We start from the raw sequence: 25,730 nt of genomic DNA, 5'->3' as shown, positions 1-25,730 counted from the left end.
ACCCTGCACCATGACGACCCAAAACATACCAAAGCCCTGATCTTAATCCCATTGAGATGCTGTGGGGGATTTGAAACGGGCTGTACATGCCAGAAACCCCTCAAACATCTCACAGCTGAAAGAATTCTGCATTGAGAAGTGGGCCAAAAACTTTCCTTAGACAGATGTCAGAGACTGGTAGATGGCTACAAGTGACTCACTGTAGTTATTTCAGCCAAAGGGGGTAACACTAGCTATTATGGTGCCCTAATGTATTCCTCAGAGTACACATTTTTGTGGATATCTTTTGTTTCTTGAGTAAATCAAGGAAAATTTTTGTTTACCTGCAATTACATAATTTTCTTTCCCAGAGGAAAAAGATTTGACATAGATATGTAAACATTTCTTAAGAACTGAATATTTCATGGGGTATCCTAATTTTTTCACATTTAGCATTGCTGCGTGTGAAGTTATAGCTATAATACCAATAATTTTGCTCCATTAAGCAAAAATAACAAATTTTAAGATAAATGAAACTTTATGTAATCAGTAGCTTTTAAGAAGTTTTAAAAAATTAATTTTCTGATCCAGCACAATCAAATTCATGGGAAAAACTTCAATTCACAGTTTTTCCAACTTTAGGTTTTTCTAGACAACACTACCCGGACACTTGTGTATTCTGTACATTATGTCAATTTTTTTTTAGGAGCTACTTGGCCTGATAGTAGGATTTCCCAGTTCTTAAAACAGGATACCTTTACATAGGGTCATGAAAGTTATCTTGATACTCAAGTTGTTGGTGATTCAGAGTCAAACTCAAAAGTCTCCATTTCCTGTCTTCATTTTAATGGGAAAAGCTTGACCCACTTGCCTTATAAAGGATATACTCTCTGGTGGAGACTTACACCTTTGAGATGGAGAAGGTATGTACACCATAGCATTTTTCAGACAAATTTGTCAGATCTTCAGTGGGGTTTGATATCCAAGTCAGAGTCTGGGCGTGTGCATTGAGAGGAGCATCAAAGTAGGGATTAATGCTCGTACGCAGGAGATAACTCGTGCATGGAATGGGTACTTGCTGACTATGATGCTCTACATCAAGTAGGGGTGCATGCCCACTTCCTTGATGAACGTCTCATTGTATCCTTGAGCTAGACTGAGGCAGGCATGGATGCCTTTAGTTTATGTAGCTGGCATTTGCCCTGAAAGCTCTTGTTCAAGCACAGCCAGGATCTCAGTGTATGTTGACTGGATGTGGGAGACCTCGATGTCGAAGCAACAATGGAGAGTGCTGTATAGTGCATCAATGCTTACTATGTGTTGAGGTGGTGGATGCCTGAAATGCCATGTCTAGAAGAGGAAGGTTTATGCTTTTTAGAGCTTATACAATCTATCTGCACCAACATTCCCAGGGTCAGATTTGCTGACACTCTTGTCCTGCTAACACACATGCTGACAGCCAGCATACAGTAATGCCCACACTTAGCTTTCTTATATGCTACCTCCCCCAAATGGGTGAAGCATGGAAAAAAGACGAGTCTTGCCTTTGAAGAAAGCTTGATACTTGATACAGTGTAAGCGTTTTCAATATTGATGTCAATGCAGGCTGTGCTTCAGGTCTTGAATCTACTGCCCTGCTCAATGTGGAACTATAAAGTCTTTCATAGTAATGTTGTGAGGCTTTAAGTTTCCTCATGCATGACACCCCAATGGTCAGGCCTAGAACCTGAAATGGTCTGATTACATACAAAATTTCTGCAAATAGGAGAAGTGGGAAATTATAAATATACTATTGCAAAGAACTCCACTCCAGTGGAATTGTTTGCAATAGTATACTGATTACATAAGGTACATTTCTCAAAGTCATTCAGCCGCCTCGGCCATGGAGAAACGAATGAGGGCCTTGACTATTCACATGCCCCAAGGTGAAAAAGGTCATAAAGTATAAAATAAAAAAAATTAAGAAAATTTAACCAGTAAAGAGAAGACTAAAAAATGATTAAAGGAAGAATTATGAAGAAAACTACAATAAAATTAACCTTGGAAGGAACAAAAAGATACTTACCGACATTGTATGGGCACTACCTAAAGATTTTAAAGTTACAGTGCACTTAGGGCTCCTTTTACAAAGCTGCGCTAGGGCCTTAACATGCAGAAAGCACAGTTACTTACCGTAACAGGTGTTATCCAGGGACAGCAGGCAGATATTCTTAACGCATGGGTGACGTCACCGACGGAGCCCCGGTACGGACCTTTTTAACTAGAAAGTTCTAGTTGGCCGCACTGCGCATGCGCGAGTGCCTTCCCGCCCGACGGAGGAGAGCGTGGTCCCCAGTTAAGATAAGCCAGCTAAGAAGCCAACCCGGGGAGGAGGGTGGGACGTAAGAATATCTGCCTGCTGTCCCTGGATAACACCTGTTACGGTAAGTAACTGTGCTTTATCCCAGGACAAGCAGGCAGCATATTCTTAACGCATAGGTGACCTCCAAGCTAACAGAGAGGGAGGAGGGATGGTTGGCCATTAGGAAAATAAATTTTGTAACACAGATTGGCCGAAGTAGGCATCCAGACAGTAGTGAGTAGTGAACCTGTGAACTGAGGACCAAGTGGCAGCCTTGCAGATTTCCTCGATGGGCGTGGAACGGAGGAAAGCCACAGAAGCAGCCATAGCTCTGACCCTGTGGGCCGTGACAGCACCTTCCAGTGAGAGACCGGCCCGAGCATAACAGAACGCAATACAGGCAGCAAGCCAGTTGGAAAGCGTCCGTTTAGAGACAGGACGACCTAGACGGTTAGGATCGAAGGTCAGAAAGAGCTGAGGGGACGAGCGGTGAGCCCTGGTACGGTCAAGGTAGTATGCAAGGGCACGCTTACAATCCAGCGTGTGCAATGCCTGTTCCCCAGGATGAGAATGGAGTTTAGGGAAAAAGACAGGCAACACAATGGACTGGTTGAGGTGAAAAGCCGAGACCACCTTGGGAAGGAATTTAGGATGGGTACGCAGAACCACCTTGTCATGGTGAAAAACAGTGAACAGTGGATCGGCGACCAGTGCATGCATCTCACTAACCCTCCTGGCAGAGGTGATGGCAATGAGGAAAAGCACCTTCCATGTTAGAAATTTGAGCGAAGTTGTGGCAAGAGGCTCAAAAGGGGGTTTCATGAGGGCTGATAAAACCACATTCAGGTCCCAGACGACAGGAGGAGGCTTCAGAGGTGGTTTGACATTGAAGAGGCCTCTCATGAACCGGGAAACCAGTGGATGAGCTGTGAGAAGTTTTCCGAGGATAGGCTCATGAAACGCAGTGATGGCACTGAGGTGGACTCTGATTGAGGTAGACTTGAGGCCAGCGTCGGACAGAGAGAGTAAATAGTCCAGTACAGTTTCCACCGCTAATGAGGTGGGATCGTGATGATGCAGTAGACACCAAGAGGAGAACCTGGTCCACTTCTGATGGTAACATTGGAGGGTGGCCGGATTCCTGGAGGCATCCAAAATGCGACGGACAGGCTGAGACAGATTCTCTGGAGAGGTCAGCCCGAGAGAAACCAAGCTGTCAGGTGGAGCGAAGACAGATTGGGATGCAGTAGAGACTGACGTTGCCACCGAGGAGCGATGAGAATCATGGTGGCCCTGTCCCTGCGGAGTTTGGATAACGTCCGCAACATCAGAGGTAGTGGAGGAAAGGCATAGAGGAACCGATCCGTCCAGTCGAGCAGGAATGCATCTGGGGTCAGACGATGAGGAGAGGAGAGTCTGGAACAGAACTGGGGCAGCTGATGGTTGTGAGGCGCTGCAAAGAGGTCCACCTGCGGAGTGCCCCAGCGAGCAAAGATGGAGTGGAGTGTTGAAGGGTCCAGAGTCCACTCGTGAGGTTGAAGGATGCGGCTGAGATTGTTGGCCAGGGAGTTCTGTTCGCCCTGGATGTAGACAGCCTTGAGGAAGAGATTGCGGGCCGTGGCCCAGGTCCAGATGCTGACAGCCTCCTGACAAAGGAGGCGAGATCCGGTGCCGCCTTGCTTGTTTATGTAGTACATGGCGACTTGATTGTCTGTGCACAGGAGAAGAACCTGAGGGCAGAGAAGGTGCTGGAAGGCCTTGAGAGCATAGAACATGGCTCCGAGTTCCAGGAAATTGATGTGATGTTGACACTCCTGAGGGGTCCAGAGTCCCTGGGTGCGTAGATCTCCCAGGTGAGCTCCCCACGCATAGGGGGAGGCATCCGTGGTTATGATCATGGAGGGGGTAGATGAAAGAGTAGACCCCTGGAAAGATTCGAGGAGTTCAACCACCATTGAAGAGATTGCTGAAGAGACCATGTCACAGAGATGGGATGAGAAAGAAGATCCGTGGTCTGTGACCATTGGTTGGCAAGAGTCCATTGAGGTGTCCTGAGGTGGAGTCGCGCCAGAGGAAGCACATGGACCGTCGAGGCCATGTGGCCCAGGAGGACCATCATCTGTCGGGCAGGAATGGAGTGATGAAGGAGCACCTGACGACAGAGGTGGAGCAGGGTCCGTTGACGGTCGGAGGGGAGAAACGCCCTCATTAGTGTGGTGTCGAGAACTGCTCCAATGAACTGAAGTCGCTGTGTGGGAAGCAGATGTGACTTGGGGTAGTTGATCTCGAACCCCAGGAGATGGAGGAAAGAGATGGTGTGATGAGTGGCTTGTAGCACAAGTGGAGACGTAGGTGCTTTCACCAACCAATCGTCCAGGTAGGGGAACACCTGGAGGTTGTGAGACCTGAGGAAGGCCGCCACCACAATAAGGCACTTGGTGAACACCCTGGGCGATGAAGCGAGGCCAAAAGGTAGCACTTTGTACTGATAGTGACGGTGCTGTATCTGAAACCGTAGGTAGCAACGTGAAGTCGGATTGATTGGGATGTGAGTGTAGGCCTCTTTGAGGTCCAGGGAACATAGCCAGTCGTGTTGAGAGAGAAGAGGGTAAAGCGTGGCAAGGGAGAGCATTCTGAACTTCTCCTTGACCAGACACTTGTTGAGGTCCCTGAGATCGAGGATGGGACGAAGGTCTCCTGTCTTCTTGGGAACCAGGAAGTAGCGGGAGTAGAATCCCTGACCCCTTTGGTCCGGAGGCACCTCTTCGATGGCATTGAGAAGAAGGGATTGGACCTCCCTCAGGAGGAGGGGGGTTTGGGAGGAGTGAGAAGCAGACTCTACGGGAGGATTGTCTGGTGGAAGAGTCTGGAAGTTGAGAGAGTAGCCGTGGTGAATGATGTTGAGGACCCATTGGTCTGATGTGATGACCTCCCAACGGCTGAGGAAGATTTGGAGGCGACCTCCGATAGGCTGAGGAAGAGGCAATGATGATGGGAGACTGGCTATGCCCTGGAGGAAAAAGTCAAAAGGGCTGAGATGGTTTTGACGGAGGGAGAGGCTTGGCAGGTTGGTGAGACTGTGAGCGAGCCTGAGATTGATGCTATTGACGAGGTCGGCGGGGCTACTGTTGAGGCGGGTTGAGAGGTCTGGCCGAGAACCTGCGCTGGTATGAAGACTGCTGTCTGTAGGTGCGAGCAGGTGGAGTCTTCTTTTTAGGTTTAATCAGAGTGTCCCACCTGGTCTCATGTGCTGAGAGTTTCTGGGTTGTTGAGTCCAGGGACTCTCCGAAGAGTTCATCACCCAGACAAGGTGCGTTAGCCAGGCGGTCCTGGTGGTTAATGTCCGGGTCAGAGACTCTCAGCCATGCCAAACATCGCATGGCCACCGCCATGGCAGATGCGCGAGAGGTCAGCTCAAATGAGTCGTAGATGGAGCGAACCATGAATTTCCTGATTTGGAGGAGGCTGGAAATATGTTGCTGGAAAAGAGGGACCTTACGTTCAGGAAGGTATTTCTGTAAGGAGGAGAGCTGTTGCACCAGATGCTTCATGTAGAAGGAGAAGTGGAAGGTGTAGTTGTTGGCTCTATTGGCTAACATGGCATTTTGGAAAAGGCGCTTACCAAATTTATCCATGGTCTTTCCCTCTCTGCCAGGAGGGGTGGAGGCATATACACTGGAACCCTGAGATTTTTTCAAAGTAGATTCCACCAGGAGGGACTCGTGGGGCAATTGAGGTTTATCAAACCCTGGGATTGGAATAACCTGGTACAAGCTATCCAATTTACGAGGGGCTCCAGGAACCGTGAGGGGAGCTTCCCAGTTTTTATAGAAAGTTTCCCGTAAGATGTCATGGACGGGCAACTTCAGAAATTCTTTGGGAGGTTGCTCAAAGTCTAGGGCATCGAGGAAAGCCTGAGACTTTTTAGAGTCGGACTCTAAGGGAATGAAAAGAGCTGCTGACATCTCCCTAAGGAATTTGGAGAAAGAGGATTGCTCTGGTTTGGAGACGGTGTCGGTCATGGAGGGTTCTTCGTCGGTTGACGAAGCGTCCTCCTCGGTACCGTGAAGGGAGTCTTCCCACAAATCTGGGTCTCTAACGTCGGGGTGGAGGGCTCGGCATGGCGGGTCTTTGAAAGAGATTTGCCTGAGCGCACTGAGGCGGTACCGGGTGAGGAAGACCGATGTCATTCCTGGGACCGGACAGGGTCGGCAGCATCACGGGTATGCACTGTAGGTGTTTCTGCCAAGAGCACCGGCATGGAAGTATTAATCGGTACCGAGGGGGTCGACACCGATGGGACAGTGTGAGGCTCGGACCGGTCCCGTACCAGCAACGCCGGCAACAGTTGTTGGAGCTGTTGTTGCAGCTGTTCCTGTAACTGTGTTTGGAGTATGGCCGCGATGCGGTCGTCCAGGGGAGGCACCGGTACCGCTTTTTTCTTCTTCGGTACCATAGGTGCCGCTCTACTCTCCGGTGATGAGGAGGCCGATGATGAGGCACTCACCGAGATCGGAGCGGGGCCGGGAGGGCCGGTGTCACAACCGTGGCAGGAGGGCGCTCAAGGGAAGTGGGAGGCTTCTTAGCTGGGCCCAACGAACCCGAGGAAGGGTCCGGTGGTGTTGATGTCGTCGGTGCCGACTTTTGTGGTGCCGTCGACGTCGCAGCCGGTTCCATGGCAGATCCGGTACCAAACAAAATATTTTGCTGGATCTGCCGATTTTTCAAAGTACGCTTTTTAAGCGTAGCACAGCGGGTGCACGTGTCAGCCCGATGCTCTGGACCCAAGCACTGGAGGCACCAATTGTGTGGGTCGGTGAGGGAGATCGGGCGTGCACACCGCTGGCACTTCTTAAAACCCGGTTGAGGGGGCATGAATGGAAACATGGCCTCCGCAAAATCGAACCCGGAGGCCTGTATGGTGGCAACAGGCCCCGCCGGGGCAGGCCTGAAAAAATAAGGAAAATTCGACGAGTTTTTTTTTTAAAACAAAAATAAAGGGAATCCGATAAGAAAAAAGGAAAAAAAGTGAAAAAATACACGAGCGGGAAGGCAAAAATTAGTTTTTCAACGGCCGTTGAAAACACATGCGTCTTCTTCGCTCCGCGGAAATGAAGAAACTGGGGACCACGCTCTCCTCCGTCGGGCGGGAAGGCACTCGCGCATGCGCGGTGCGGCCAACTAGAACTTTCTAGTTAAAAAGGTCCGTACCGGGGCTCCGTCGGTGACGTCACCCATGCGTTAGGAATATGCTGCCTGCTTGTCCTGGGATAATAGCGCACACTAAATTGCCACATGCGCTAGCTGCTACCACCTTCTTTGGAGCAGGCGGTATATTTCCAGCTAGCGCGTTATAGCAGTGCGTGCGTTAAAACTGCTAGCGCGGCTTTGTAAAAGGAGCCCTTAGTGTCTATAACTGATTCCATGGATAACACCCAAATGCGAGATTGTCTGCTTGTCCACAGAGGATTCATTTTTCTATTTTTTTCAAGATATTTGGTTTTAAGGACTGTAAATATTTCCTCATGAAATATACAGTACAAACTCTTTGATTTATAGCTAATTTCCTTAATCTTAAGTTTCTTCTTGGATCCAAATTTGCCCTTTGCCTTGGATAAGGAGAAACTAAACTGGTCTTTTAAGAATGGCATGTTTTGGACTGAGCCTTCCTTTAGCTCATGGGCTCTGAAGTCACATGAACTTCAGATTGGAAGAAGCTAAGGTAGGGGTAGGCAATTCTGGTCCTCGAGAGCCACAGGCAGGTCAGGTTTTCAGGATATCCACAATAAATATGTATGAGAGATTTGCGTTTCAAGGAGACAGTGCAGGCAAATATATCTCTTACATATTCATTGTGGATATCCTGAAAACCTGACGTGCCTGTGGCTCTTGAGGACTGGAATTGCCTAACCCTGTCTCTGCAATCTTCCTTCCCCCCCCCCATCCCAACTGACCCTTCAGGCTGCTACTAAAGAACAAGCACTTGCCGTTATATTTTCCAGCTATTAAAAAAAATAACACCTACTGCCTTAAGATTAACTTTCCACTGTTTTGCAAATCACTTGAAACTTTTCTTTCAAAAATATGTATCTCAGAAGGATTAATGTAGTTGTATCATATTTACTCTGTTGGCTCCTGGTCATTGATTTAACTAGTTGATATCTTTTTGTAATCTATGCAGAACCTTTGAAGGTAGGTGTGGAATATAAGCTCAGAAAAACATCTTAGCACTTACTACTATTTTAAAATATAGACAGTGTTAGGTAAAGCCATTTTCCATTACTTTTAAGGAAGAAGAAATGGATATGAAAACAGAAAGAAAACATGAAGCACCATTTTCTCATAAAGTTGACATGAAGGCACGATTTGAACAAATGGCTAAAGCAAGGGCTGAAGAAGAACAACGAAGAATTGAAGAACAGAAGGTCCTGCGCATGCAATTTGAACAAAAAGAGATCGATGCTGCATTACAAAAGGTATTTCACTTACACTTAAGTTCTACCCTAGTATTAACTGTTCTAAAGAAATGCCTACTTATCACATGCTTGTGGTAATGAAACAACTAGATATACACTTATTCTTTAATAGCTTTACAAAATTGAAATGTTCTCCACCATGCAGAGACTGCATTATAATTTTGAAAATATAAAATTGCAGCAGAGCTTGACCCTTTGTAAGCTGTATCTGAATTTTCTGCAACAAAAGAAACCCAACAGTGTCTGCAGTATAAAAACAGCAAGCAATAAACAAAAAAGAAACTGCAGACTGATATGTACAAGATGCAGGCAATGTTTATTTTACCCAATATTAAATGCGGTAACCAATACCATCTTTTTACAAACCAAAAGACCCAACACGGTCCGTGTTTTGAAAAACAACCCTTCTTCATGGGTCCTAAGAAAATAAATAACAGACCTAAGAAATAGAAATACAATAAATACATTTCTAAAAATATATATGGTGTGTATAAATAATCATGAAAGTTTAATCCTTAAGGAAGTGTGAGTGCTCAAAGCCTTACAGATTTAGATATTGCTTTTATGATGAAAGTGATGTGAAATCCAAGAATCAAAAAAGGGCTAAATTAATGAAAGTAATGACAGTGAAAATTAGTGCAGAAATACAAAACTTAAAATAAAACACTGGAGAGACAAAGGAATAAAGAAATAATAAGCTGTGTAATACCAAAGATATGTTAAAACATCGATAGGAAATTTAAAAACATCTATAGGAGAATAAAAAATTAAGTTAAAACATCTTGCTAATATAAAACTTTACATCGTGATTGCTAAGAGTCAGAAACCAATGAAGTCATCACATCATATGATCTATGCAAATGAAAAGTAGGAAAGAGAGACAAATTAAGCGATAGAAAGTCAAAACACCTCTTACCAACCGCCTGTGTGCAGTGGATCAGCCTTTTTATTTTCCTTTCAGCCGTTTGCTCTTTGACTTAGTTTTATCACTCGGGGTATGATTTTCATTACCCCTTTACCCATTGGATGACAGCAATGTCAGTATCTCTTCTGACTTTTGGACACGCCCCTCAGCCAATCACGACTGTCCACATCTCTGCCCGTCCTCTTTTTTTCCCCTTGTTTTCCTGCGGCGTTCTTTTTGCTTGGACAACTACTCTGCACTGCATCGTCGATCCACTGCACACACAGGCGGTTGGTAAGAAGTGTTTTGACTTCCTGTCGCTTAATTTGTCTCTTTTTCCTTCTTTTCATTTGCATAGATCATATGATGTGATGGCTTCATTGGTGTTTAGCTGTTTGTATTGGTTTCTGACTCTTAGCAATCACGATGTAAAGTTTTATATTAGCAAGATGTTTTTAACTTAATTTTTTATTCTCCTATAGATGCTTTTAAATTTCCTATCGATATTTTTAATATATCTTTGGTATTAAATGACTGTGCACAGCTTACCATGCTTCCTATACACCCCTATATGGATTTGTCTTGACTTCCTGGTTTTTACAACCCAGTAGTAGTGCTGGTCAGTTTTCTTATATGGACTTTTACAATGTATGAATCTTATCACATATATATTTTTCAATAAAGGATGACATAAATTATTTATTTTTAACTGTTAATGCATACCTATATAACTATTCTTATGAATACTAATTTTTATCTTTGCCTTCATTTTAGTTTTTTATCCATTTTAAATTGCAGTTTGTTGTTTACCTTATTTACTATGGTAGGTGTTTGTTTATGTGATTCCTGCACAGCATGCTTCACTTTAGTCACATGAATTGCATATGCGTTGTTTTGCACTATTGATTGTTTTTCACACACAGCGGTCTCTTTCTTGACACAGCTTATCATTTCTTTATTCCTTTGTCTCTCCGGTGTTTTATTTTAAGTTTTGTATTTCTGCACTAATTTTCAGTCATTACTTTAGCCCTTTTTTGATTCTTAGATTTCACGTCACTTTCATCATAAAATCAATAATATCTAAATCTGTAAGGCTTTGAGCACTCACACTTCTTTAAGGATTAAACTTTCATGATTATTTATACACACCATATATATTTTTAGAAATGTTATTTATTGTATTTCTATTTCTTAGGTCTGTTATTTATTTTCTTAGGACCCCTGAAGAAGGCGTGTTTTCCAAAACATGGACCGTGTTGGGTCTTTTGGTTTGTAAAAAGGTGGTATTGGTTACCGCATTTAATATTGGGTAAATTAAACATTGCCTGCATCTTGTACATATCAGTCTGCAGTTTCTTTTTTGTTTTCGGAATTTTCTGCAACATCAAACACCTTCTTGTGGCTGTTAAAAGATTTCTTCTCTAATAAATTAGCATCATCAGATCAACTCTTATTAAAGCAGGAAAAAGCACCTTCAATTCAGCAAGCTTTTCTTTGAACCCTGGAGAAAAAAAAAACAAAAAACATAGTAACATAGTAAATGACGGCAGATAAAGATCAAATGGTCCATCCAGTCTGCCCAACCTGATTCAATTTAAATTTTTAAATTTTTTCTTCTTAGCTATTTCTGGGCAAGAATCCAAAGCTTTTACCCTGTACTGTGCTTGGCTTCCAACTGCCGAAATCTCTGTTAAGACTTACCAGCCCATCTACACCCTCCCAGCCATTGAAGCCCTCTCCAGCCCATCCTCCCTCAAATGGCCATATACAGACACAGACTGTGCAAGTCTGCCCAGTACTGGCCTTAATTCAATATTTAATATTATTTTCTGATTCTAAATCCTCTGTGTTCATCCCACACTTCTTTGAACTCAGTCACAGTTTTACTCTCCAAGCAACATATTTTCAAATGCTGCTGCAGACCAACCAGCTAATTGTGGATTTTTTGGTGTGTTCTGTTGGACTTGACCTGCTTAGTGTTTAAATGCCTTGTAATGTTGTAAGTTCCTAAGCTACCTACCAAAGCAACAATGCTTAAGACCGATATTTCAGGATTCTTCATGGATCACAGAATGACACTGCCATCTTTTTCCAGAGCCTTTGCAAGTGGCAACTCCTCATAATCACTACATAAGATCAAATCAGACCCCTAAGACAAATTTAGTATTTGAAGAATTGTTTTTGCTCGTGCAATGCACAGATGTTGGCAAAAAAACAAAACAAATCCACCCCGTTCATTTTGCTTTAGAAACTCAGGGTGGTAAAACTAATTATATGTATGAAATTATAGACAAACCTTACAGAAACATTTTCCTGATTTCCCATACATTTTGTTAATAGATAGTTACTATGTTTTGCCTTGGAGCATCAAATTTTCTTGTAAGAAATATTATCAGAATACTGTATACCGCTTTTGTGAGTAAGGTGGCTAAGTTATTTTCTAGGCCAAATAACTGTTGTCAGCAAACGGAGACCACACTACTGACATGAATTTAAGACAAACTAGTTCACCGAACAGCAACATTCATCTATTCATTGAATACTGAAATATATTTGTAAAAATATTCACTAGGCAACATACAATGTCATCTGTGCTTTAAAGAACTCATGATCTAAGTAAATGTATGAGTCAGGAAGATAAAATGACTACTCAAAGTGACCAACATCTGCACAACTAGTTTCATACTTTAGCCAATTTTGTCAATTAAAAAAGAAATTGACACTGTAAAGCTTTATTATTTAGCAAATTCCTCTGTGCAGGAGCCAAGTATACTAAACCATAAACCTTTCTATGTATTGCAGTGTTATAATTACAGCATATGCATGTATATTTAAGATCATGTTTCAATTTTATTTTTCTTATTAGCAAAGAGAAGAGGAGGAAGAAGATGAAGGAAGCATTGTTAATGGTTCTACTTATGAAGATGAAGATCATGCTAGGTCTGGAGCACCTTGGTTTAAGAAACCATTAAAAAATATCTCTGTTGTGGATGGTGAACCAGTAAGGTTTACTGTTAAGGTTACTGGAGAACCAAAGCCTGAGATCACATGGTGGTTTGAGGGAGAAATGTTGCAAGACTGTGAGGACTATCAGTATATTGAAAGAGGAGAAACCTACTGCCTTTACTTACCAGAAACTTTTCCAGAAGACACAGGAGAATATATGTGTAAAGCTGTCAACAGCCGAGGAACAGCAGCCAGCTCCTGCATACTTACTATTGAAAGTAAGAGCTAATGTTTTCTCTTGGCTCATGTTAGTTTCTTGTTCTTATATTCTTTTATTCAATATGCCTGTCTGTGTTCTCAATTTTCCTAATACTGTACTTTTCTCTTTCTGTTCTAGCTGATGACTACTAAATACCCTACTTTTGCTGGAATCTTCTCTTCCTTGACTTTCTTGCTGCGTCCATCTTTCTTTGTGATGGGGCCAATTAAAGGAAGAACAAAACTGTACTGCATTGATTTGCCATTCCTGCGTTAAATATTGCATGTAAAGCCTTTTTTCTTACAAAAGAGCTCCACTATTATCAAAAGGATTACCAAATATTCATACATAACCTAAATTACTTTGTTATTTATCCAATTTAAGACCAATTGTCCCATTATAAAGTAGCCTCATTAGCTTCAGGATAGCTTATATGGCATATTTAACACTATTTTCATTGTGTTGTGTTATTGTGCTGAAAGGTAATCTGCAAATAATTATGAATTTGTTAATACATATTTCAATGGAACTATTTAACTAATCAGTATGTTTTTTTTAAAGGTTCCTCAGAAGGAAAGTAAAATGTTTTTAATGATTGTAACATATCTGGATGTAGTGTATAATTTTCAATTAAAGAATAAAATCTAATTTAGTAGCAAGTGGTTTTTGATCAACATGGTATTTTAAGTCAGCCAGTCCATCGAATTAACACAATTTTGTATATCATTATGCCCACACGAACCACCAAGACGGTTCAATACCAAAACCTGGTATATTGCCATTTTAAAAAGTTGAGATTAACCCCCTCTTCTATGAAACTGCGCTAGCAGTTTCTAGTGCAGGGAGCCACGCTGAATGGCCCATGCTGTTCCCGACGCTCATAGGAACTCAATGAGTGTTGGGAGTAGCGCGGGCTATTTAATGCAGCTCTCTGTGCTAAAAACCACTAGCACGGTTTCGTAGAAGAGGGGGTAAATTTAAAATTCACACACTACCAGAGGCTCACAGAAAAGATTAAAAAGGAAAACAGACTAAGTTACATCAGATAAACTGGAAATTGAGAGGTAAGACAAGTTGGTTCATTTATTGAGACCATCTTAGTCAAGTAGGTTAAATGTGGGATCAATAGATCAGAATTATATAAAGGCAACCTGCATTTGCTACCTTATATATAAAGAAATACCTTAAAACAAAGTCTAAGGCTTACTGGTAATGTATGAGTGGAGCTCTTAACATGGGTTAATTGATGGGATTAAAATACAAGCTAAAAGCCTTAGATTGAAATATCTAGACTGTGCAAGATCAATGCAAAGATGTATGTATGAACTAAGGTGTTTTAGGGCTCAAAAAGATTAATATTCCAGTTTGAATCCTAATATGATATAAAGTATTAAGCTTTTCAAGCAAGATAAAGGAGACCAAGATACCCACATAGATTTGGAATTAGCTGAATTCAGCTTGTCTGTGCAAGATAATTAGTGATGATCGATAGCCAACATTTAAAGGTGTTTTTTTTTTTTCAACTATTCTGCCCATGCCCTATCTAAATATCTGGGAAAACAAAAAAATCATCAGAAGCAGCTTAATCTAAGACCCTCAAATTGCCAGAGGATAAAAAGATTAAGGAGAACAGTGTTTTTATTTTATTTTTTGGGGGGGGAGATGGGAACACACAAAAGGACAGGATGTGACTTGATGAGTAGGGGAGCTATAATAACAAGGACTCCTGCTCAAGTTAACAGGTTATTGTGTTTGCTAAATATAAACAGGGTGGTATGTTCTTTACAAAGGAGGGAACACACTTGATTTAAGATTTGACTGTGTATCTGTTTTGGAAAATAAAGAGGAACTGGGGGCAAGAATGGCTCCTTCACACACTGAAAGGGACAGTTAAAGGTTTTATGACTATAAAACCAAGCTTAAATGAACAAAAAAAAAAAAATCCCCCCACAAAACAAAAAAAAAAACAACCAACCACCCCCAAACACTGTGGCTTGATGGTAAGAAAACCTTAAAAGGCTAGCACCTTTAACAAGGGGGTGCTGAAGAGTTCTCAGCCCCCAACTAATGTCCTACATTCTGAGCATTATTTTGCCACTATAGCTGAAGAGTGGTCTTATTTCGTTAAGTGACAATTTGCAGAATGAAATTCTTTGTTTTGACATTGTTTCAGATCACTGATTGAACCATATTGAGTCATTTTCTTCTTGGTTGGGCTGAGAACTTTTAAGCACCCCTTCATACCGACTCAGTAACAACATGAAGAAACAATGGGGTCCTGGTGTTCTCCAATGACCTAACTGAAAAAAATCTAAATAAAGACAAAGCTCAAAATCTGGTCCTTATTTAGTTAGCAAAACCTGCAGGTATTTTGCAGACCAGCTTTTTTTTTTTTTTTACCAGATAATTTCTTTAGAAGCCTAAATAATTTTGGTCTTGATGGACCCCAAACAGCACTAATTAATTGTGAGCCTTTTTGGACAGATAGGGAAGTTTTAAGCACCCAGTGTTAACCGCCTTGATCCGACAATAATTGTAAAGAAAAGCAGTATATCAAATAAACTGAACATACATACACTATACAAAATATACAATTCAGATATTAAATGAAAGCTGAAAACAAAAGAAATAAAGGGAGACAAAATGTTTCACAAGTATATCTGGTTTATTATGAGCAGCATATTCTTGTGGTAAGTTGAAAGTTTCAGATTAATGCAATAAGTTCCTAGGCCTTTAATGCTCATTAAAGATAACTATCATGGAAATTCCTGTTTGACATCAACTCTGTTCTATCATGTTTAACAAGTCTTAACTTTTTTAAAATAAATTAAATGGTTTAGGCATAACTTATCTTCCTAGGACTGCTGAGCTAGTAGAATATGGAGGTAAGAAGTAGCCTAGTAGTAGAGATGTTGCCTCAGAACTCGAGGTTGTGGAATTGATTCCCGGCGATATATATATATACACATACATACAGTGGTACCTTGGATTACGAGCATAATCCGTTCCAGGAGCATGCTTGTAATCCAAAATGCTTGTTTATCAAAGCGAGTTTCCCCATCGAAAATAATGGAAACTCGCTTTGATAGGTTTCCCCCCCCCTGAGGCCAGCAGCGCTGCTCCCCCCTCCCCCCACGAGAACTGGCATTGCTCCCCCCGAAGGCCCCCCCCCCCCGCGATCCGGCACACCCCCCCCTCCCCCGCCACGACCTGAGGTCCCCCAACCCACCCGAACCCTCTTCTTACTTTAGTGTAGCCTCCGCACCGGCACCAGCATGTCCTGTGCGTTGGTGCGGGTGCCCGAAGATCTGCCTCCTGTGCTGGGCCTTGAGCATGTATGTGCGCATGCTCAAGGCCTGAGAGGCTACACTAAAGTAAGAAGAGAGTTCGGGGACCTCAGGTCGCGGCAGGGGGGTGCCCGATGGCGGCGGGGGGGATGCCGGTTCGCGGGGCGCTCGCAAATCGAGGCGCGCTTGGTTTTCGAGGCGCCAATTTTGCAAATATTTTGCTCATCTTGCAAAACACTCGTAAACCGAGGTACCACTATGTATGTATGTGTGTGTGTGTATATATATATATATATATATATATATATATATATATATATATATAAATAAATCAACTGCTTTGAATGTGTAACCACAAAAAAGTAGTATACAAGTCTCATCCCCTTCATCTTTCCCCCTTCTGCTGTTGGATTTTTCCACTTCATCTCAAAGATGACAAGAGAATCATTAAGCCAGTTTGCTAGCTTTACATAAGTACAATATGTAGTCTCACACTAGCATTCCAAAACAGATCAAGTTTTAACTCATTTAGGAAAATTAAGCTTGGTTATCTTTCTAGTACAAATTTATCACCCAAAGGAAATAAAGACAAGTGAAGCTTACGGCATCCACCAGGTTACATTTATTGAGAAAAAAAAACAAAAAACATGAAACGATACAAAACAGTTGTTGATCACTCATATTACATACATTGTAAACCATGTCAAAGCTTTAATCCATATTTGGAAAGCATTCAATTTACCTCAAATCCAAGCTCCATCTGCCTAGGACACTGTCACAGTAGCCCTTTAAAGCCAATCTTCTTTTTACACACGGGCAGTTTCTGTAGAGAACACTATTTGCAGGACGAAAATGCATCTCACATGCATATACAGCAAAAGTATGGCCAAATATGAACTTTTAGTGATAATGTATAAAAAAAAATTTCTAAACCCTAATTAGTCAACTATTTGAATGGTTTCAGTTCAAACAAATCTGTTTTAGATTATAGAATGCCAATGTAAATAAACAGAACTCTAATCCATAGGTAACCTGTCAAAATTAAAAAAATAAAAATAAAAATCAAACAGTATAAAAATGTACAAAAAAAAAACTTTCTGCTAATGTTTGGAAAAATGCAAATTCTTTCAACAGACTCATGGTGAATTATTTTTATGACCTAAGATTTAAAAGATTAATCTTCTGCATTGATAGATGGATAAGGTTTTCCCTTTCATTTTAGGAAGATCCTCATGCCCAAATTCTTTCCTGATTTTATCACCAACAGGTAAACATTTCATTTTACAAATCACTGACAGGGGATGAGATTAAGTAGTCTCTGTCCAGTATCTTATATTACTGGTGTCAAGCTGTTAACTACTACAACAGTACTTAAAGTTGCATATATTGTACATTAGTTGTTTATCAATATCTATCTCTTTTTGAAGCTCTCTGACAACTGACAGTGCAACTAATTCTTCCATACTGAACTGAATGAAAAGGGGATTACTATTCTAACAAACAGTAAACTAAGCTAGTCATTGATGTAACCTGACTGGGTAATAAATTGGTTATCCCTTTGTCTTTTCAATGTAAAGATATTGAGAAAGCAAGCATTCCTGTAAATAAGCAGTAAAATGTATGAAAGGGAAAAAAGAATCTAAAGATCTCAAATAGCAAAGAAAGATTTTCCTATCAAATATCATAAATCTATCACTAAAGTCAAACAATTCACAAGAATCATTAGGTAGAACTTTGTTCCATTAAAAAGAAATATCTAACACGTAGTACTGTAAAAATAAAAACTAAAATAGGCCATCTATTAATTACACGACTTCAAACGTAACAATTATCAACATTTATGGTCAAATGAATAAAAAATGGAAACTGATCAGACAGGAAAGTTAAACCCTGTAGTATGGGAATACATTTCATATTCTTTTTTGCCAATTTTACCTTCCACATGGAGCCCTTCTACGGTCCATGCTCATCGGCTCACCAATGGCATACACTCAAAGGATTCCTCCTTATAGGCAGTAACTATCTCAGGACCTGATTCTATGAGCTATGATTTGGTGCTTGCAGCATCTTCAGCACTGTGTGTGAAAATGAAGGCAGGATTTTTGAATATTTTTTAAGTGTACAAATAAGCAGGAGTTTTAAAAAAGGATCAGCACATTTCAAAAGCTAAAAGCATGAATAAAAACAGAAGCTGCTGCTTCTTTAAGCTTTTCAATTTATCAGTGTGCCATTTAAAATTAAACATTTTAACCAATCAAAATAATGCAATGTCAACATAAGAATAAAAAATGCCAATTGCTATATAGATCACGAAAGGGTTAGTCGTCATAACATTCCTATAGTGTGCATGCACTGTTAGAAAAGCACTACTTTTCTAATTAAGATACTTTTATTTTCCCATTGCTATCCTAAATCAAACATTTTTAAGTATTTCACTTCTATTGCATGCTTACATTTCCTCTGATTGCTTTTGAAGACCAACTATTAGTCTCATGGTTAAGAGACAACATGTTAAGATTACACACTGTCCACCAATTTTAAAAATATCTATCAAAACAAATATTTTGTGAAGGCTGTTGAAATTTCTGACCTACCTATATATCCACCTATATACCCTGAAACTAAGTTGAAAATAGCAGGGAAAAACAAGGATTTACTCAGGCAGTTTCCAAAAAACAAACAAACACAATGCAGCAGTCCACTTATCTGTTCTGACTATAGATGCAACTTAAATTTAAATACATGTTTTCTCAAAACATTATCTGAACAATGTAAATCTAAAATGTTCCATTGCAATGAAACCAGGAGTAACAACTGGGCAAAACATGAGACTGTTTTGGATTATACAATCACAAAGCTCTCACAGGGACAACATTAAAGTACTGTATGTATACACTTCCTTAGGTTGTGCTTACCTGTGGCATTTTTGTAGCAGAACCTAAGTGGAAGGTCTGGGAAGGCACTGTGAAGTATAAATATTTTCACTGTTTGCATTTTAAGATATTAGACCTGAAATGAATTAAAATCAACAGCCTCCATTTGCAAATTCTGCTAACACAAATTAATGCCATTTCTGGTGGATTTCACTATAAATTCAACTGAAGCAATCAATAACATGCAAAAATATTTGAACTGGTTAATTTTTAGATATTCTAGCCTTTTGAAAAACATACTTTGCTAGCTGTTAAATGTTTCAGACTTATAGCTAAAGGACCACCAGTAACTGTTAACAGCGTTCAAGGAGAGCATTCTATACATAATGCCTAGATATTAACTAATGCAATTTTCTCAGCCTTAATGAACTACTTGATATAGATTCTATGTACCTGCTTTTGAGAAAGCTATCAAAGCAACAAAACTGGTGCCCCCCCCAAAATGACAAAACTTCTATACATATGCATGGAATACAAATATGCCTAAATTTGTCTCCAATCAAAACAACTTCTGCATCTAAGAAAAGTTCCACAACTGACATGTTAAAACAAACTCGCATATTTTCATTTACTGAAAATCATGACACTGCCTTTGGAGCACCAGTGAAATACGCTGTTGCTTTGACAAACACAAAAAAAGGCATTTACTTTCATCTACAACTAAACATTTCAAATACTTACCCATAAAACCCAGATAATCATGTCTACTATATATTTGCCAGCTATTAGCACTGTAATTCCAACATAATATTCACACAAGTTATGTCATTTGCATTATGTGGAACATTGACAAAAAGATACTGTTGCAGTTTGTCAATCTTATTCTGATGTACTTACAGTGCAATGCCCCTTGAAGGAACACAATCAAGGATGATATAGAGCACAGTCCTCCTCACCCCTACAGAGCTAGTTCTATACTGGCTGGATCAAACCTGCACTTCAACAGACAATGGCAAGATAGACTGTATTTGTATTTCTATCACAGTATATGCAATATGCACAGAGCAAACAATGGATTTCATCAGAATTTCAAAATGGGCATAAAATATGGTTTCATAAAAGCAAACCAATATAAAGGCAATCTAAAATTGGTGATTGATTTTAAACAAACCAGCTCATCTGTGCTAAGCTTTCAGCTAAAGGTTAACCCAAGCTCAAAGCTGAATTTTCATAAATGGGGAGATAAATAAGCTTACTCTTCACCTTTCTACACTAAATTTAAGACATAAAACCCTGCAAATAAGTTGCCTTATATATGATGCCTTAAGTTATATACAACACACAAACTATACAAAATCTAGTCAGAGTTATTCTGAAAGAAGCAAATAAAAAACAAAAACAACCAAGCAGAACAAACAAAAAAAGCCAACATAAAAAACTGTTAAGGGTTAAAGCAGTTTGCAAGACAAACTGGCCATGTATAAAGAAAATTTCACTGTAAATGCTAAGAAAAAAATTACTAAGTTTCCAACACACATGCATTTTCTTTTACTCAAATGGATATAAATGTCGGTACTTCTTAGAATGAGATAGTCTACATTAAAAAAATACAACTATAGCTAACTTTACAGGGAAAAATATGTCAAAGAATGATCTTCCAAAATGTAGGGCAAATTGCAAGAAGAAAAAAAAAAATAAGTGTCATTGCTGCTAATAAAAATAAATCTCAGGATTTCTTTAAGTCATATATCCAACTTACCGACACAGGAGGTTTCATATTATTTATTGTAAAGCACAAAACAGGCATTTTAAAAGTGATAAAGTATACATTGAAAAAAGTACATTTGTATCACAAAGCATTGACCACATAATAGTTGCAAATACATTTGCTGGAATGTGTACATCTACACTAATACTAAAAACAAACCATTTGTTTTCATTTCTACACAGAAATATCGCCTCCTATCAGTAGTGATAGATATTTGTACATTTTCAAAACACTATTTTTAAACCAAACAAAATTAAGATCTTCATCAAGCCGTCTGCATCCACACATTTAACAAAGGTTTTTTTTCCCCCACACAATGAAGCAAATACTGTATTGTCCACTTCTTATTATTGGCCCTGTGCAGAAGAAATACATAAGAGATATACAAAAAGTTAACATGAAAATCCATCAAAACTAACTTACTCAGGAGTGAATCCTAGAAAGAAAGCTTGGTTAAAAAATGCTGACAGCACCTGGGCATGTTTTCAAAACCCTGGTTGGGGGAAAAGTTGTAAAACAAAACACACAACAAAGGTGCAATCCAGCACTAAAATTATCCTAGCAACAAAAAGTAAAAATTCTTCCCTCCCAACATAAAAACCATTTATCAATCTTCAGAAAGTTTTGTTTTTGCTGTTAAAAGTAGAACACCTGACAAATCCCAAAAGTTGTCAGATAGGAATTGTGAAAGATACTAAAGCATATATTTGCAAGTAACATTTTATACCTGCTGTGCTGGAGGGTGTTGTGGCATTCCTTGTGGACTTGTCTGAGCGTAATAAGCAGCCTGCTGTCGGTAGTATTCTGCCCATGCTGCACTGTAGTCTGGTTGACCAGCAGGTGGGGCTTGAGCACTGGGAGCAGGAACTGCTTGACCTAGAAGTAGTAAAGAATACAAGTGTTTCACCAAAAAAACCCAAAACAAAACAAACCCCAAAAAAATGATAGCAGGGTAAAGCCAAACTCATGCCATCTGAAGGTAGATGTTGTAGGCAAATGGAAAAACCTGACAGGTAATGTTAAAAACCTACCACCTAAAACAGAGTAGCCTTAGTGGTTATCACAGAAATCATGGCTCAACATTGACCCTCCTCATGACCTTAAACCAGTGGCTGAACGAAAAGAAGGCACCTGGCATTGCCGTGCTCGAGCACCGCCCACCGTGTTCCTCTTGAAATGTTTGCCAGCACAAGCAGCATATTCCATCTCCTTCCTGCCTCAGCTCCCTTCTGACATCATGACCAGGAAGTGACATCAGAAGGTAGCAGAGGCTGGCACGAGCAGGTGGACGATTCTGCTTGCACCGGCAATCATTTCAAGATATATAACAAGGGGGGGAGGGGGAGAGGGAGAGAGAGGAGTCAATTTATCCTTCACTGTTAATGTAAGTCCTCAAACAGGCAGATAATATATGCACATCCCTACCCCCCCATATCAAAGGGTCCATAATAGTGATGGCAAATCACCTTGAAATTTTAACTTACTGCATTGAGATCGAAGACCACATCTGGAAAGTTTAGACACACTGTTCCCATTCCCCCAGATGTAGAATATTCTTGCTGAGAAAGTTTGCTTGCACATTGTCCATCCTAGCTATATGGATCACCGAGATCACCAACAGATTGGATTTTGCCCACATACAAAGCAAGCTGTGCCACAGGTACCTTTCTGCTTGTTGATATAAGCCACTGTCATGGTATTGTTGGACAAAACAGACCACCATTTCTCACAAAATCAGTAAAAACCTCTCCAATGCTAGCCAAATATCCCTGGTCTCTAACATGTTGGACCAAGCAACTTCCTGACTTGCCCATAATCCTTGAGCCATCTGCCTTAGTAGTGGGCTCCCCAACCTACTGTATTTACAATAATAATTACCACCACCAGTTAATCCATGCCCAGAAGCAGATGCTGAAGGGACCTCTTGAGGTACCTCTCCTGACCCCAGAAAGGGAAGTTGAATTTCATTCTTCAACAGGATTAACCAAAAGCATAACACTTGATGCAGCAGTCTCGTATAAACTCAAACCCAAGAAACCAACTTGAAATCATGGACTCCTGAACTAAAGACAGATCATGTTTTTGCTCTGCTGACCTGGTTCAGCTTCAAGCACAGCTTGCCCACTCATGCCTACATCAGAAAGAATTGGCCCATTTCAGTAATGTATCAGACTTCCAGATTCTCAAGAGGCTCTTTGCATAATACACCACACTCAATTAAGGACACTTCAATATTTGAAGCACCGAGTGGAAGCCCTGGTATTCTCCTCCAAATCAGTCCTTTTCAGCTAGTTATTCAAGGAGGCAAATAGCTGCCTGCCTTTGCAGGTAAGTCTGTTACCACAACCTTGGAAGAGGTTTTAAATACTGTAGCCAAGCACAGACATTTCTTACCATGTAGAAATGGAGGAACCTCTGGTGCTCATTCCAGGAAGTACACCTTGGATCAGTCCAAGGACATAAACTCCTTTCCTGACTTCTGTTATGATAGAACATAATTGTGACATGTGAAGGGAGGCACCAACTCCCTCGAGGTCTAGGATGGGTTAAAGAACTTCTCTTTTTGGGAATCACAAAATAGATGTATATCAACTTTAAGTTCCCTTGGGGGAGAAGCAATGGCACAATGGTCCCCAACTTGCGGTCTGCTCTGGAGGTCAACTTGCTTGGACAGCCAGACCTCCCCAGCCCTAGAGACTGACATTTACTGCCAGGATCACTCCAAGAGGATAATCAGAGAGCCAAACCTTTAGACAATGACTCCAGTTGGAGCCACCAATGCAAACTTTGATGTGCCTTCGATGTCCAGACCAGCAGAATCTGGAGAGAACCAGTTTGTGAAGACCAGCTGCACAACAGCACTGTAGGAATCCTAAAAATGGCACAGATGAGCTTTCACCCATAGAACCTCTATGGTTGCCATCATTGACCACAACACACCTGTACGCAGTAGCAAACTATAGGAGCAGGTTTTGCCTGGATCTCCACAATTTGGAGTCTTAGTTTCAATTTGCATGGCTCTGGAAAGAAGACACAGTCTACCACCATGTCAAAGCAGATTCCCAAGTATTCTAGGGATTGAATCAGTTACAAGTGGTTCTTTTGAAAACTGATAATCCACCTCAGGTCCTGCAGGAGTTGGACAACTTGCACCAGTGCTTTCTTGCCGTCAGTCTTGGACGGAGCTTGGATCAGCCACCTGGAACCGATACAACAACCTTCACCTTGGTAAAGGTGCGAAGTACCATTGCCAGACCGAATGGTAGTGCTGAGAACTGGCAAACTCTCTCCAGCACATGGAACCTCAGGAACTTCCTGTCAGAAATATAGGAATAAGCAAGCCTCTTTCAAATCCACTGAGGCTATGATGAACACTGTCTCCCATCCATAAAGGGAGCATTTTGACTTAACATAACATAACTTTATTCTTCTATACCGCCACAATCAGAAGACTTCTAGGCGGTTCACACCGAAGAGAGCTGGACAATCAGCGAATTACAATATGCATATTATAAAAGTGTATCATATTACTCAAGAATAGACATAATAAAATTGTTAAATTTAGTGTAGCTTCTGTTTAGGAGATAAATCTATCAAACAATGCAGTTTGAATTTCTTTCCTAACGGCGCCGTAGGTCAGCCTAGCTCCATTAATGTAGTTACCTAACCAAGACTGCTGTTTACTTGCTTAATACATGAGAGTCCTATCCAAAAAGGATTTGTATCTACAGCCAGTAATGCTTGGGTATGCAAATAGATTACAATTTCTGGTTATCCTTTTAGGACTATATAACACGAAATGAGATAAAAGATAGGTAGGAACTAGTCCCCAAACCAGCTTGAAGCAAACACAAGAAAACAAATATTCGTGCTACATTGACTTCAGATCCAGGATTTGCTTCCAGTCTTCAGAGTCTTTCTTAGCTATGATAAAGTACATAGAGTACCTGCCCAGGCTCGATTCATCAGTTGGAACGGATTTCTATGGTTTGAATAAATGAGAAATAAAGAATACATTCAGGTTTTTTGTGGCCAATGACTGGAGCTCGGAGCAACATAAAACTATGCTGACTACTTCAGTCTATGACAGGACTGCGCGTAGGCTCCTTTTCTGAGGCCTTTTTCATGAATTTATCCTTTAAATAAATCAGGGTGATGTGCACTTATCTTATTAAGTGAATGTAGTATAAGAGCTGTTATATTATATTTGGATCACTTGGGTTGAAATTTACCTGTAGTTTTGTACTATATATTTACCCTATCAATACGATGGTGCAACAAACTTGGCAAAGTGGTTTAAGTTTCAGTGCAGATTTCGTTAGTTCAGTGTTGGAATCCTCTGTTAATATGAACTGGGAACCATCAGCTATGAACAATTCTATTTTATGGGATGAATTAACAATTTTGTCAAAATGATATATTTGTGCTGAATTACATGGGGCTACTTTAACTGAATATTGTAAGAAAGAGTACCGTATTTTCGCGGATATAACGCGCGCGTTATACGCGTTTTTACCTACCGCGCATACCCCTCGCGCGTTATATGCCTGAGCGCGGTATACAAAAGTTTTTAAACATAGTTCCCACCCCGCCCGACGCCCGATTCACCCCCCCAGCAGGACCGCTCGCACCCCCACCCCGAACGACCGCTCGCACGCGCTCCCACCCGCACCCGCATCCACGATCGGAGCAAGAGGGAGCCCAAGCCCTCTTGCCCGGCCGACTCCCCGACGTCCGATACATCCCCCCCCCCCGGCAGGACCACTCGCACCCCCACCCCGAAGGACCGCCGACTTCCCGACAATATCGGGCAAGAAGGGAGCCCAAACCCTCCTGGCCACGGCGACCCCCTAACCCCACCCCGCACTACATTACGGGCAGGAGGGATCCCAGGCCC

General features: G+C 41.0%; 2 protein-coding genes across 11 annotated transcripts in view; one reads left to right on the top strand and one right to left on the bottom strand.

Moving 5' to 3' along the window:
• NEXN (nexilin F-actin binding protein) overlaps positions 1 to 13,557 on the top strand; it is a 153,250-nt gene extending 139,693 nt beyond the window's left edge. For 7 of the 8 annotated variants that reach the window (XM_033915854.1, XM_033915857.1, XM_033915852.1 and 4 more), the window contains 3 exons: positions 8,611 to 8,796; positions 12,567 to 12,924; positions 13,044 to 13,557. In XM_033915854.1, the coding sequence (XP_033771745.1) occupies positions 8,611 to 8,796; positions 12,567 to 12,924; positions 13,044 to 13,057 (558 nt within the window). In that variant the 3' untranslated portion in view covers positions 13,058 to 13,557. Of the gene's footprint in view, positions 1 to 8,610; positions 8,797 to 12,566; positions 12,936 to 13,043 lie in introns of those variants that run through there. The other variant, XM_033915853.1, reaches the window with a different exon arrangement.
• A 3,234-nt stretch (positions 13,558 to 16,791) lies between these two features.
• Positions 16,792 to 25,730, bottom strand: part of FUBP1 (far upstream element binding protein 1) — a 288,549-nt gene continuing 279,610 nt past the window's right edge. For all 3 annotated transcript variants that reach the window (XM_033916010.1, XM_033916009.1, XM_033916011.1), the window contains 2 exons: positions 21,561 to 21,709; positions 16,792 to 21,189 (listed from right to left, as the gene is read on the bottom strand). In XM_033916010.1, coding sequence (XP_033771901.1) covers positions 21,181 to 21,189; positions 21,561 to 21,709 — 158 coding nt within the window. In that variant the 3' untranslated portion in view covers positions 16,792 to 21,180. The remainder of the gene's footprint in view (positions 21,190 to 21,560; positions 21,710 to 25,730) is intronic.

The sequence above is a fragment of the Geotrypetes seraphini genome, chromosome 12, assembly GCF_902459505.1.
Source record: "Geotrypetes seraphini chromosome 12, aGeoSer1.1, whole genome shotgun sequence".
Lineage (NCBI taxonomy): Eukaryota > Metazoa > Chordata > Amphibia > Gymnophiona > Dermophiidae > Geotrypetes > Geotrypetes seraphini.
This window is presented reverse-complemented; position numbering and strand designations above follow the sequence as displayed.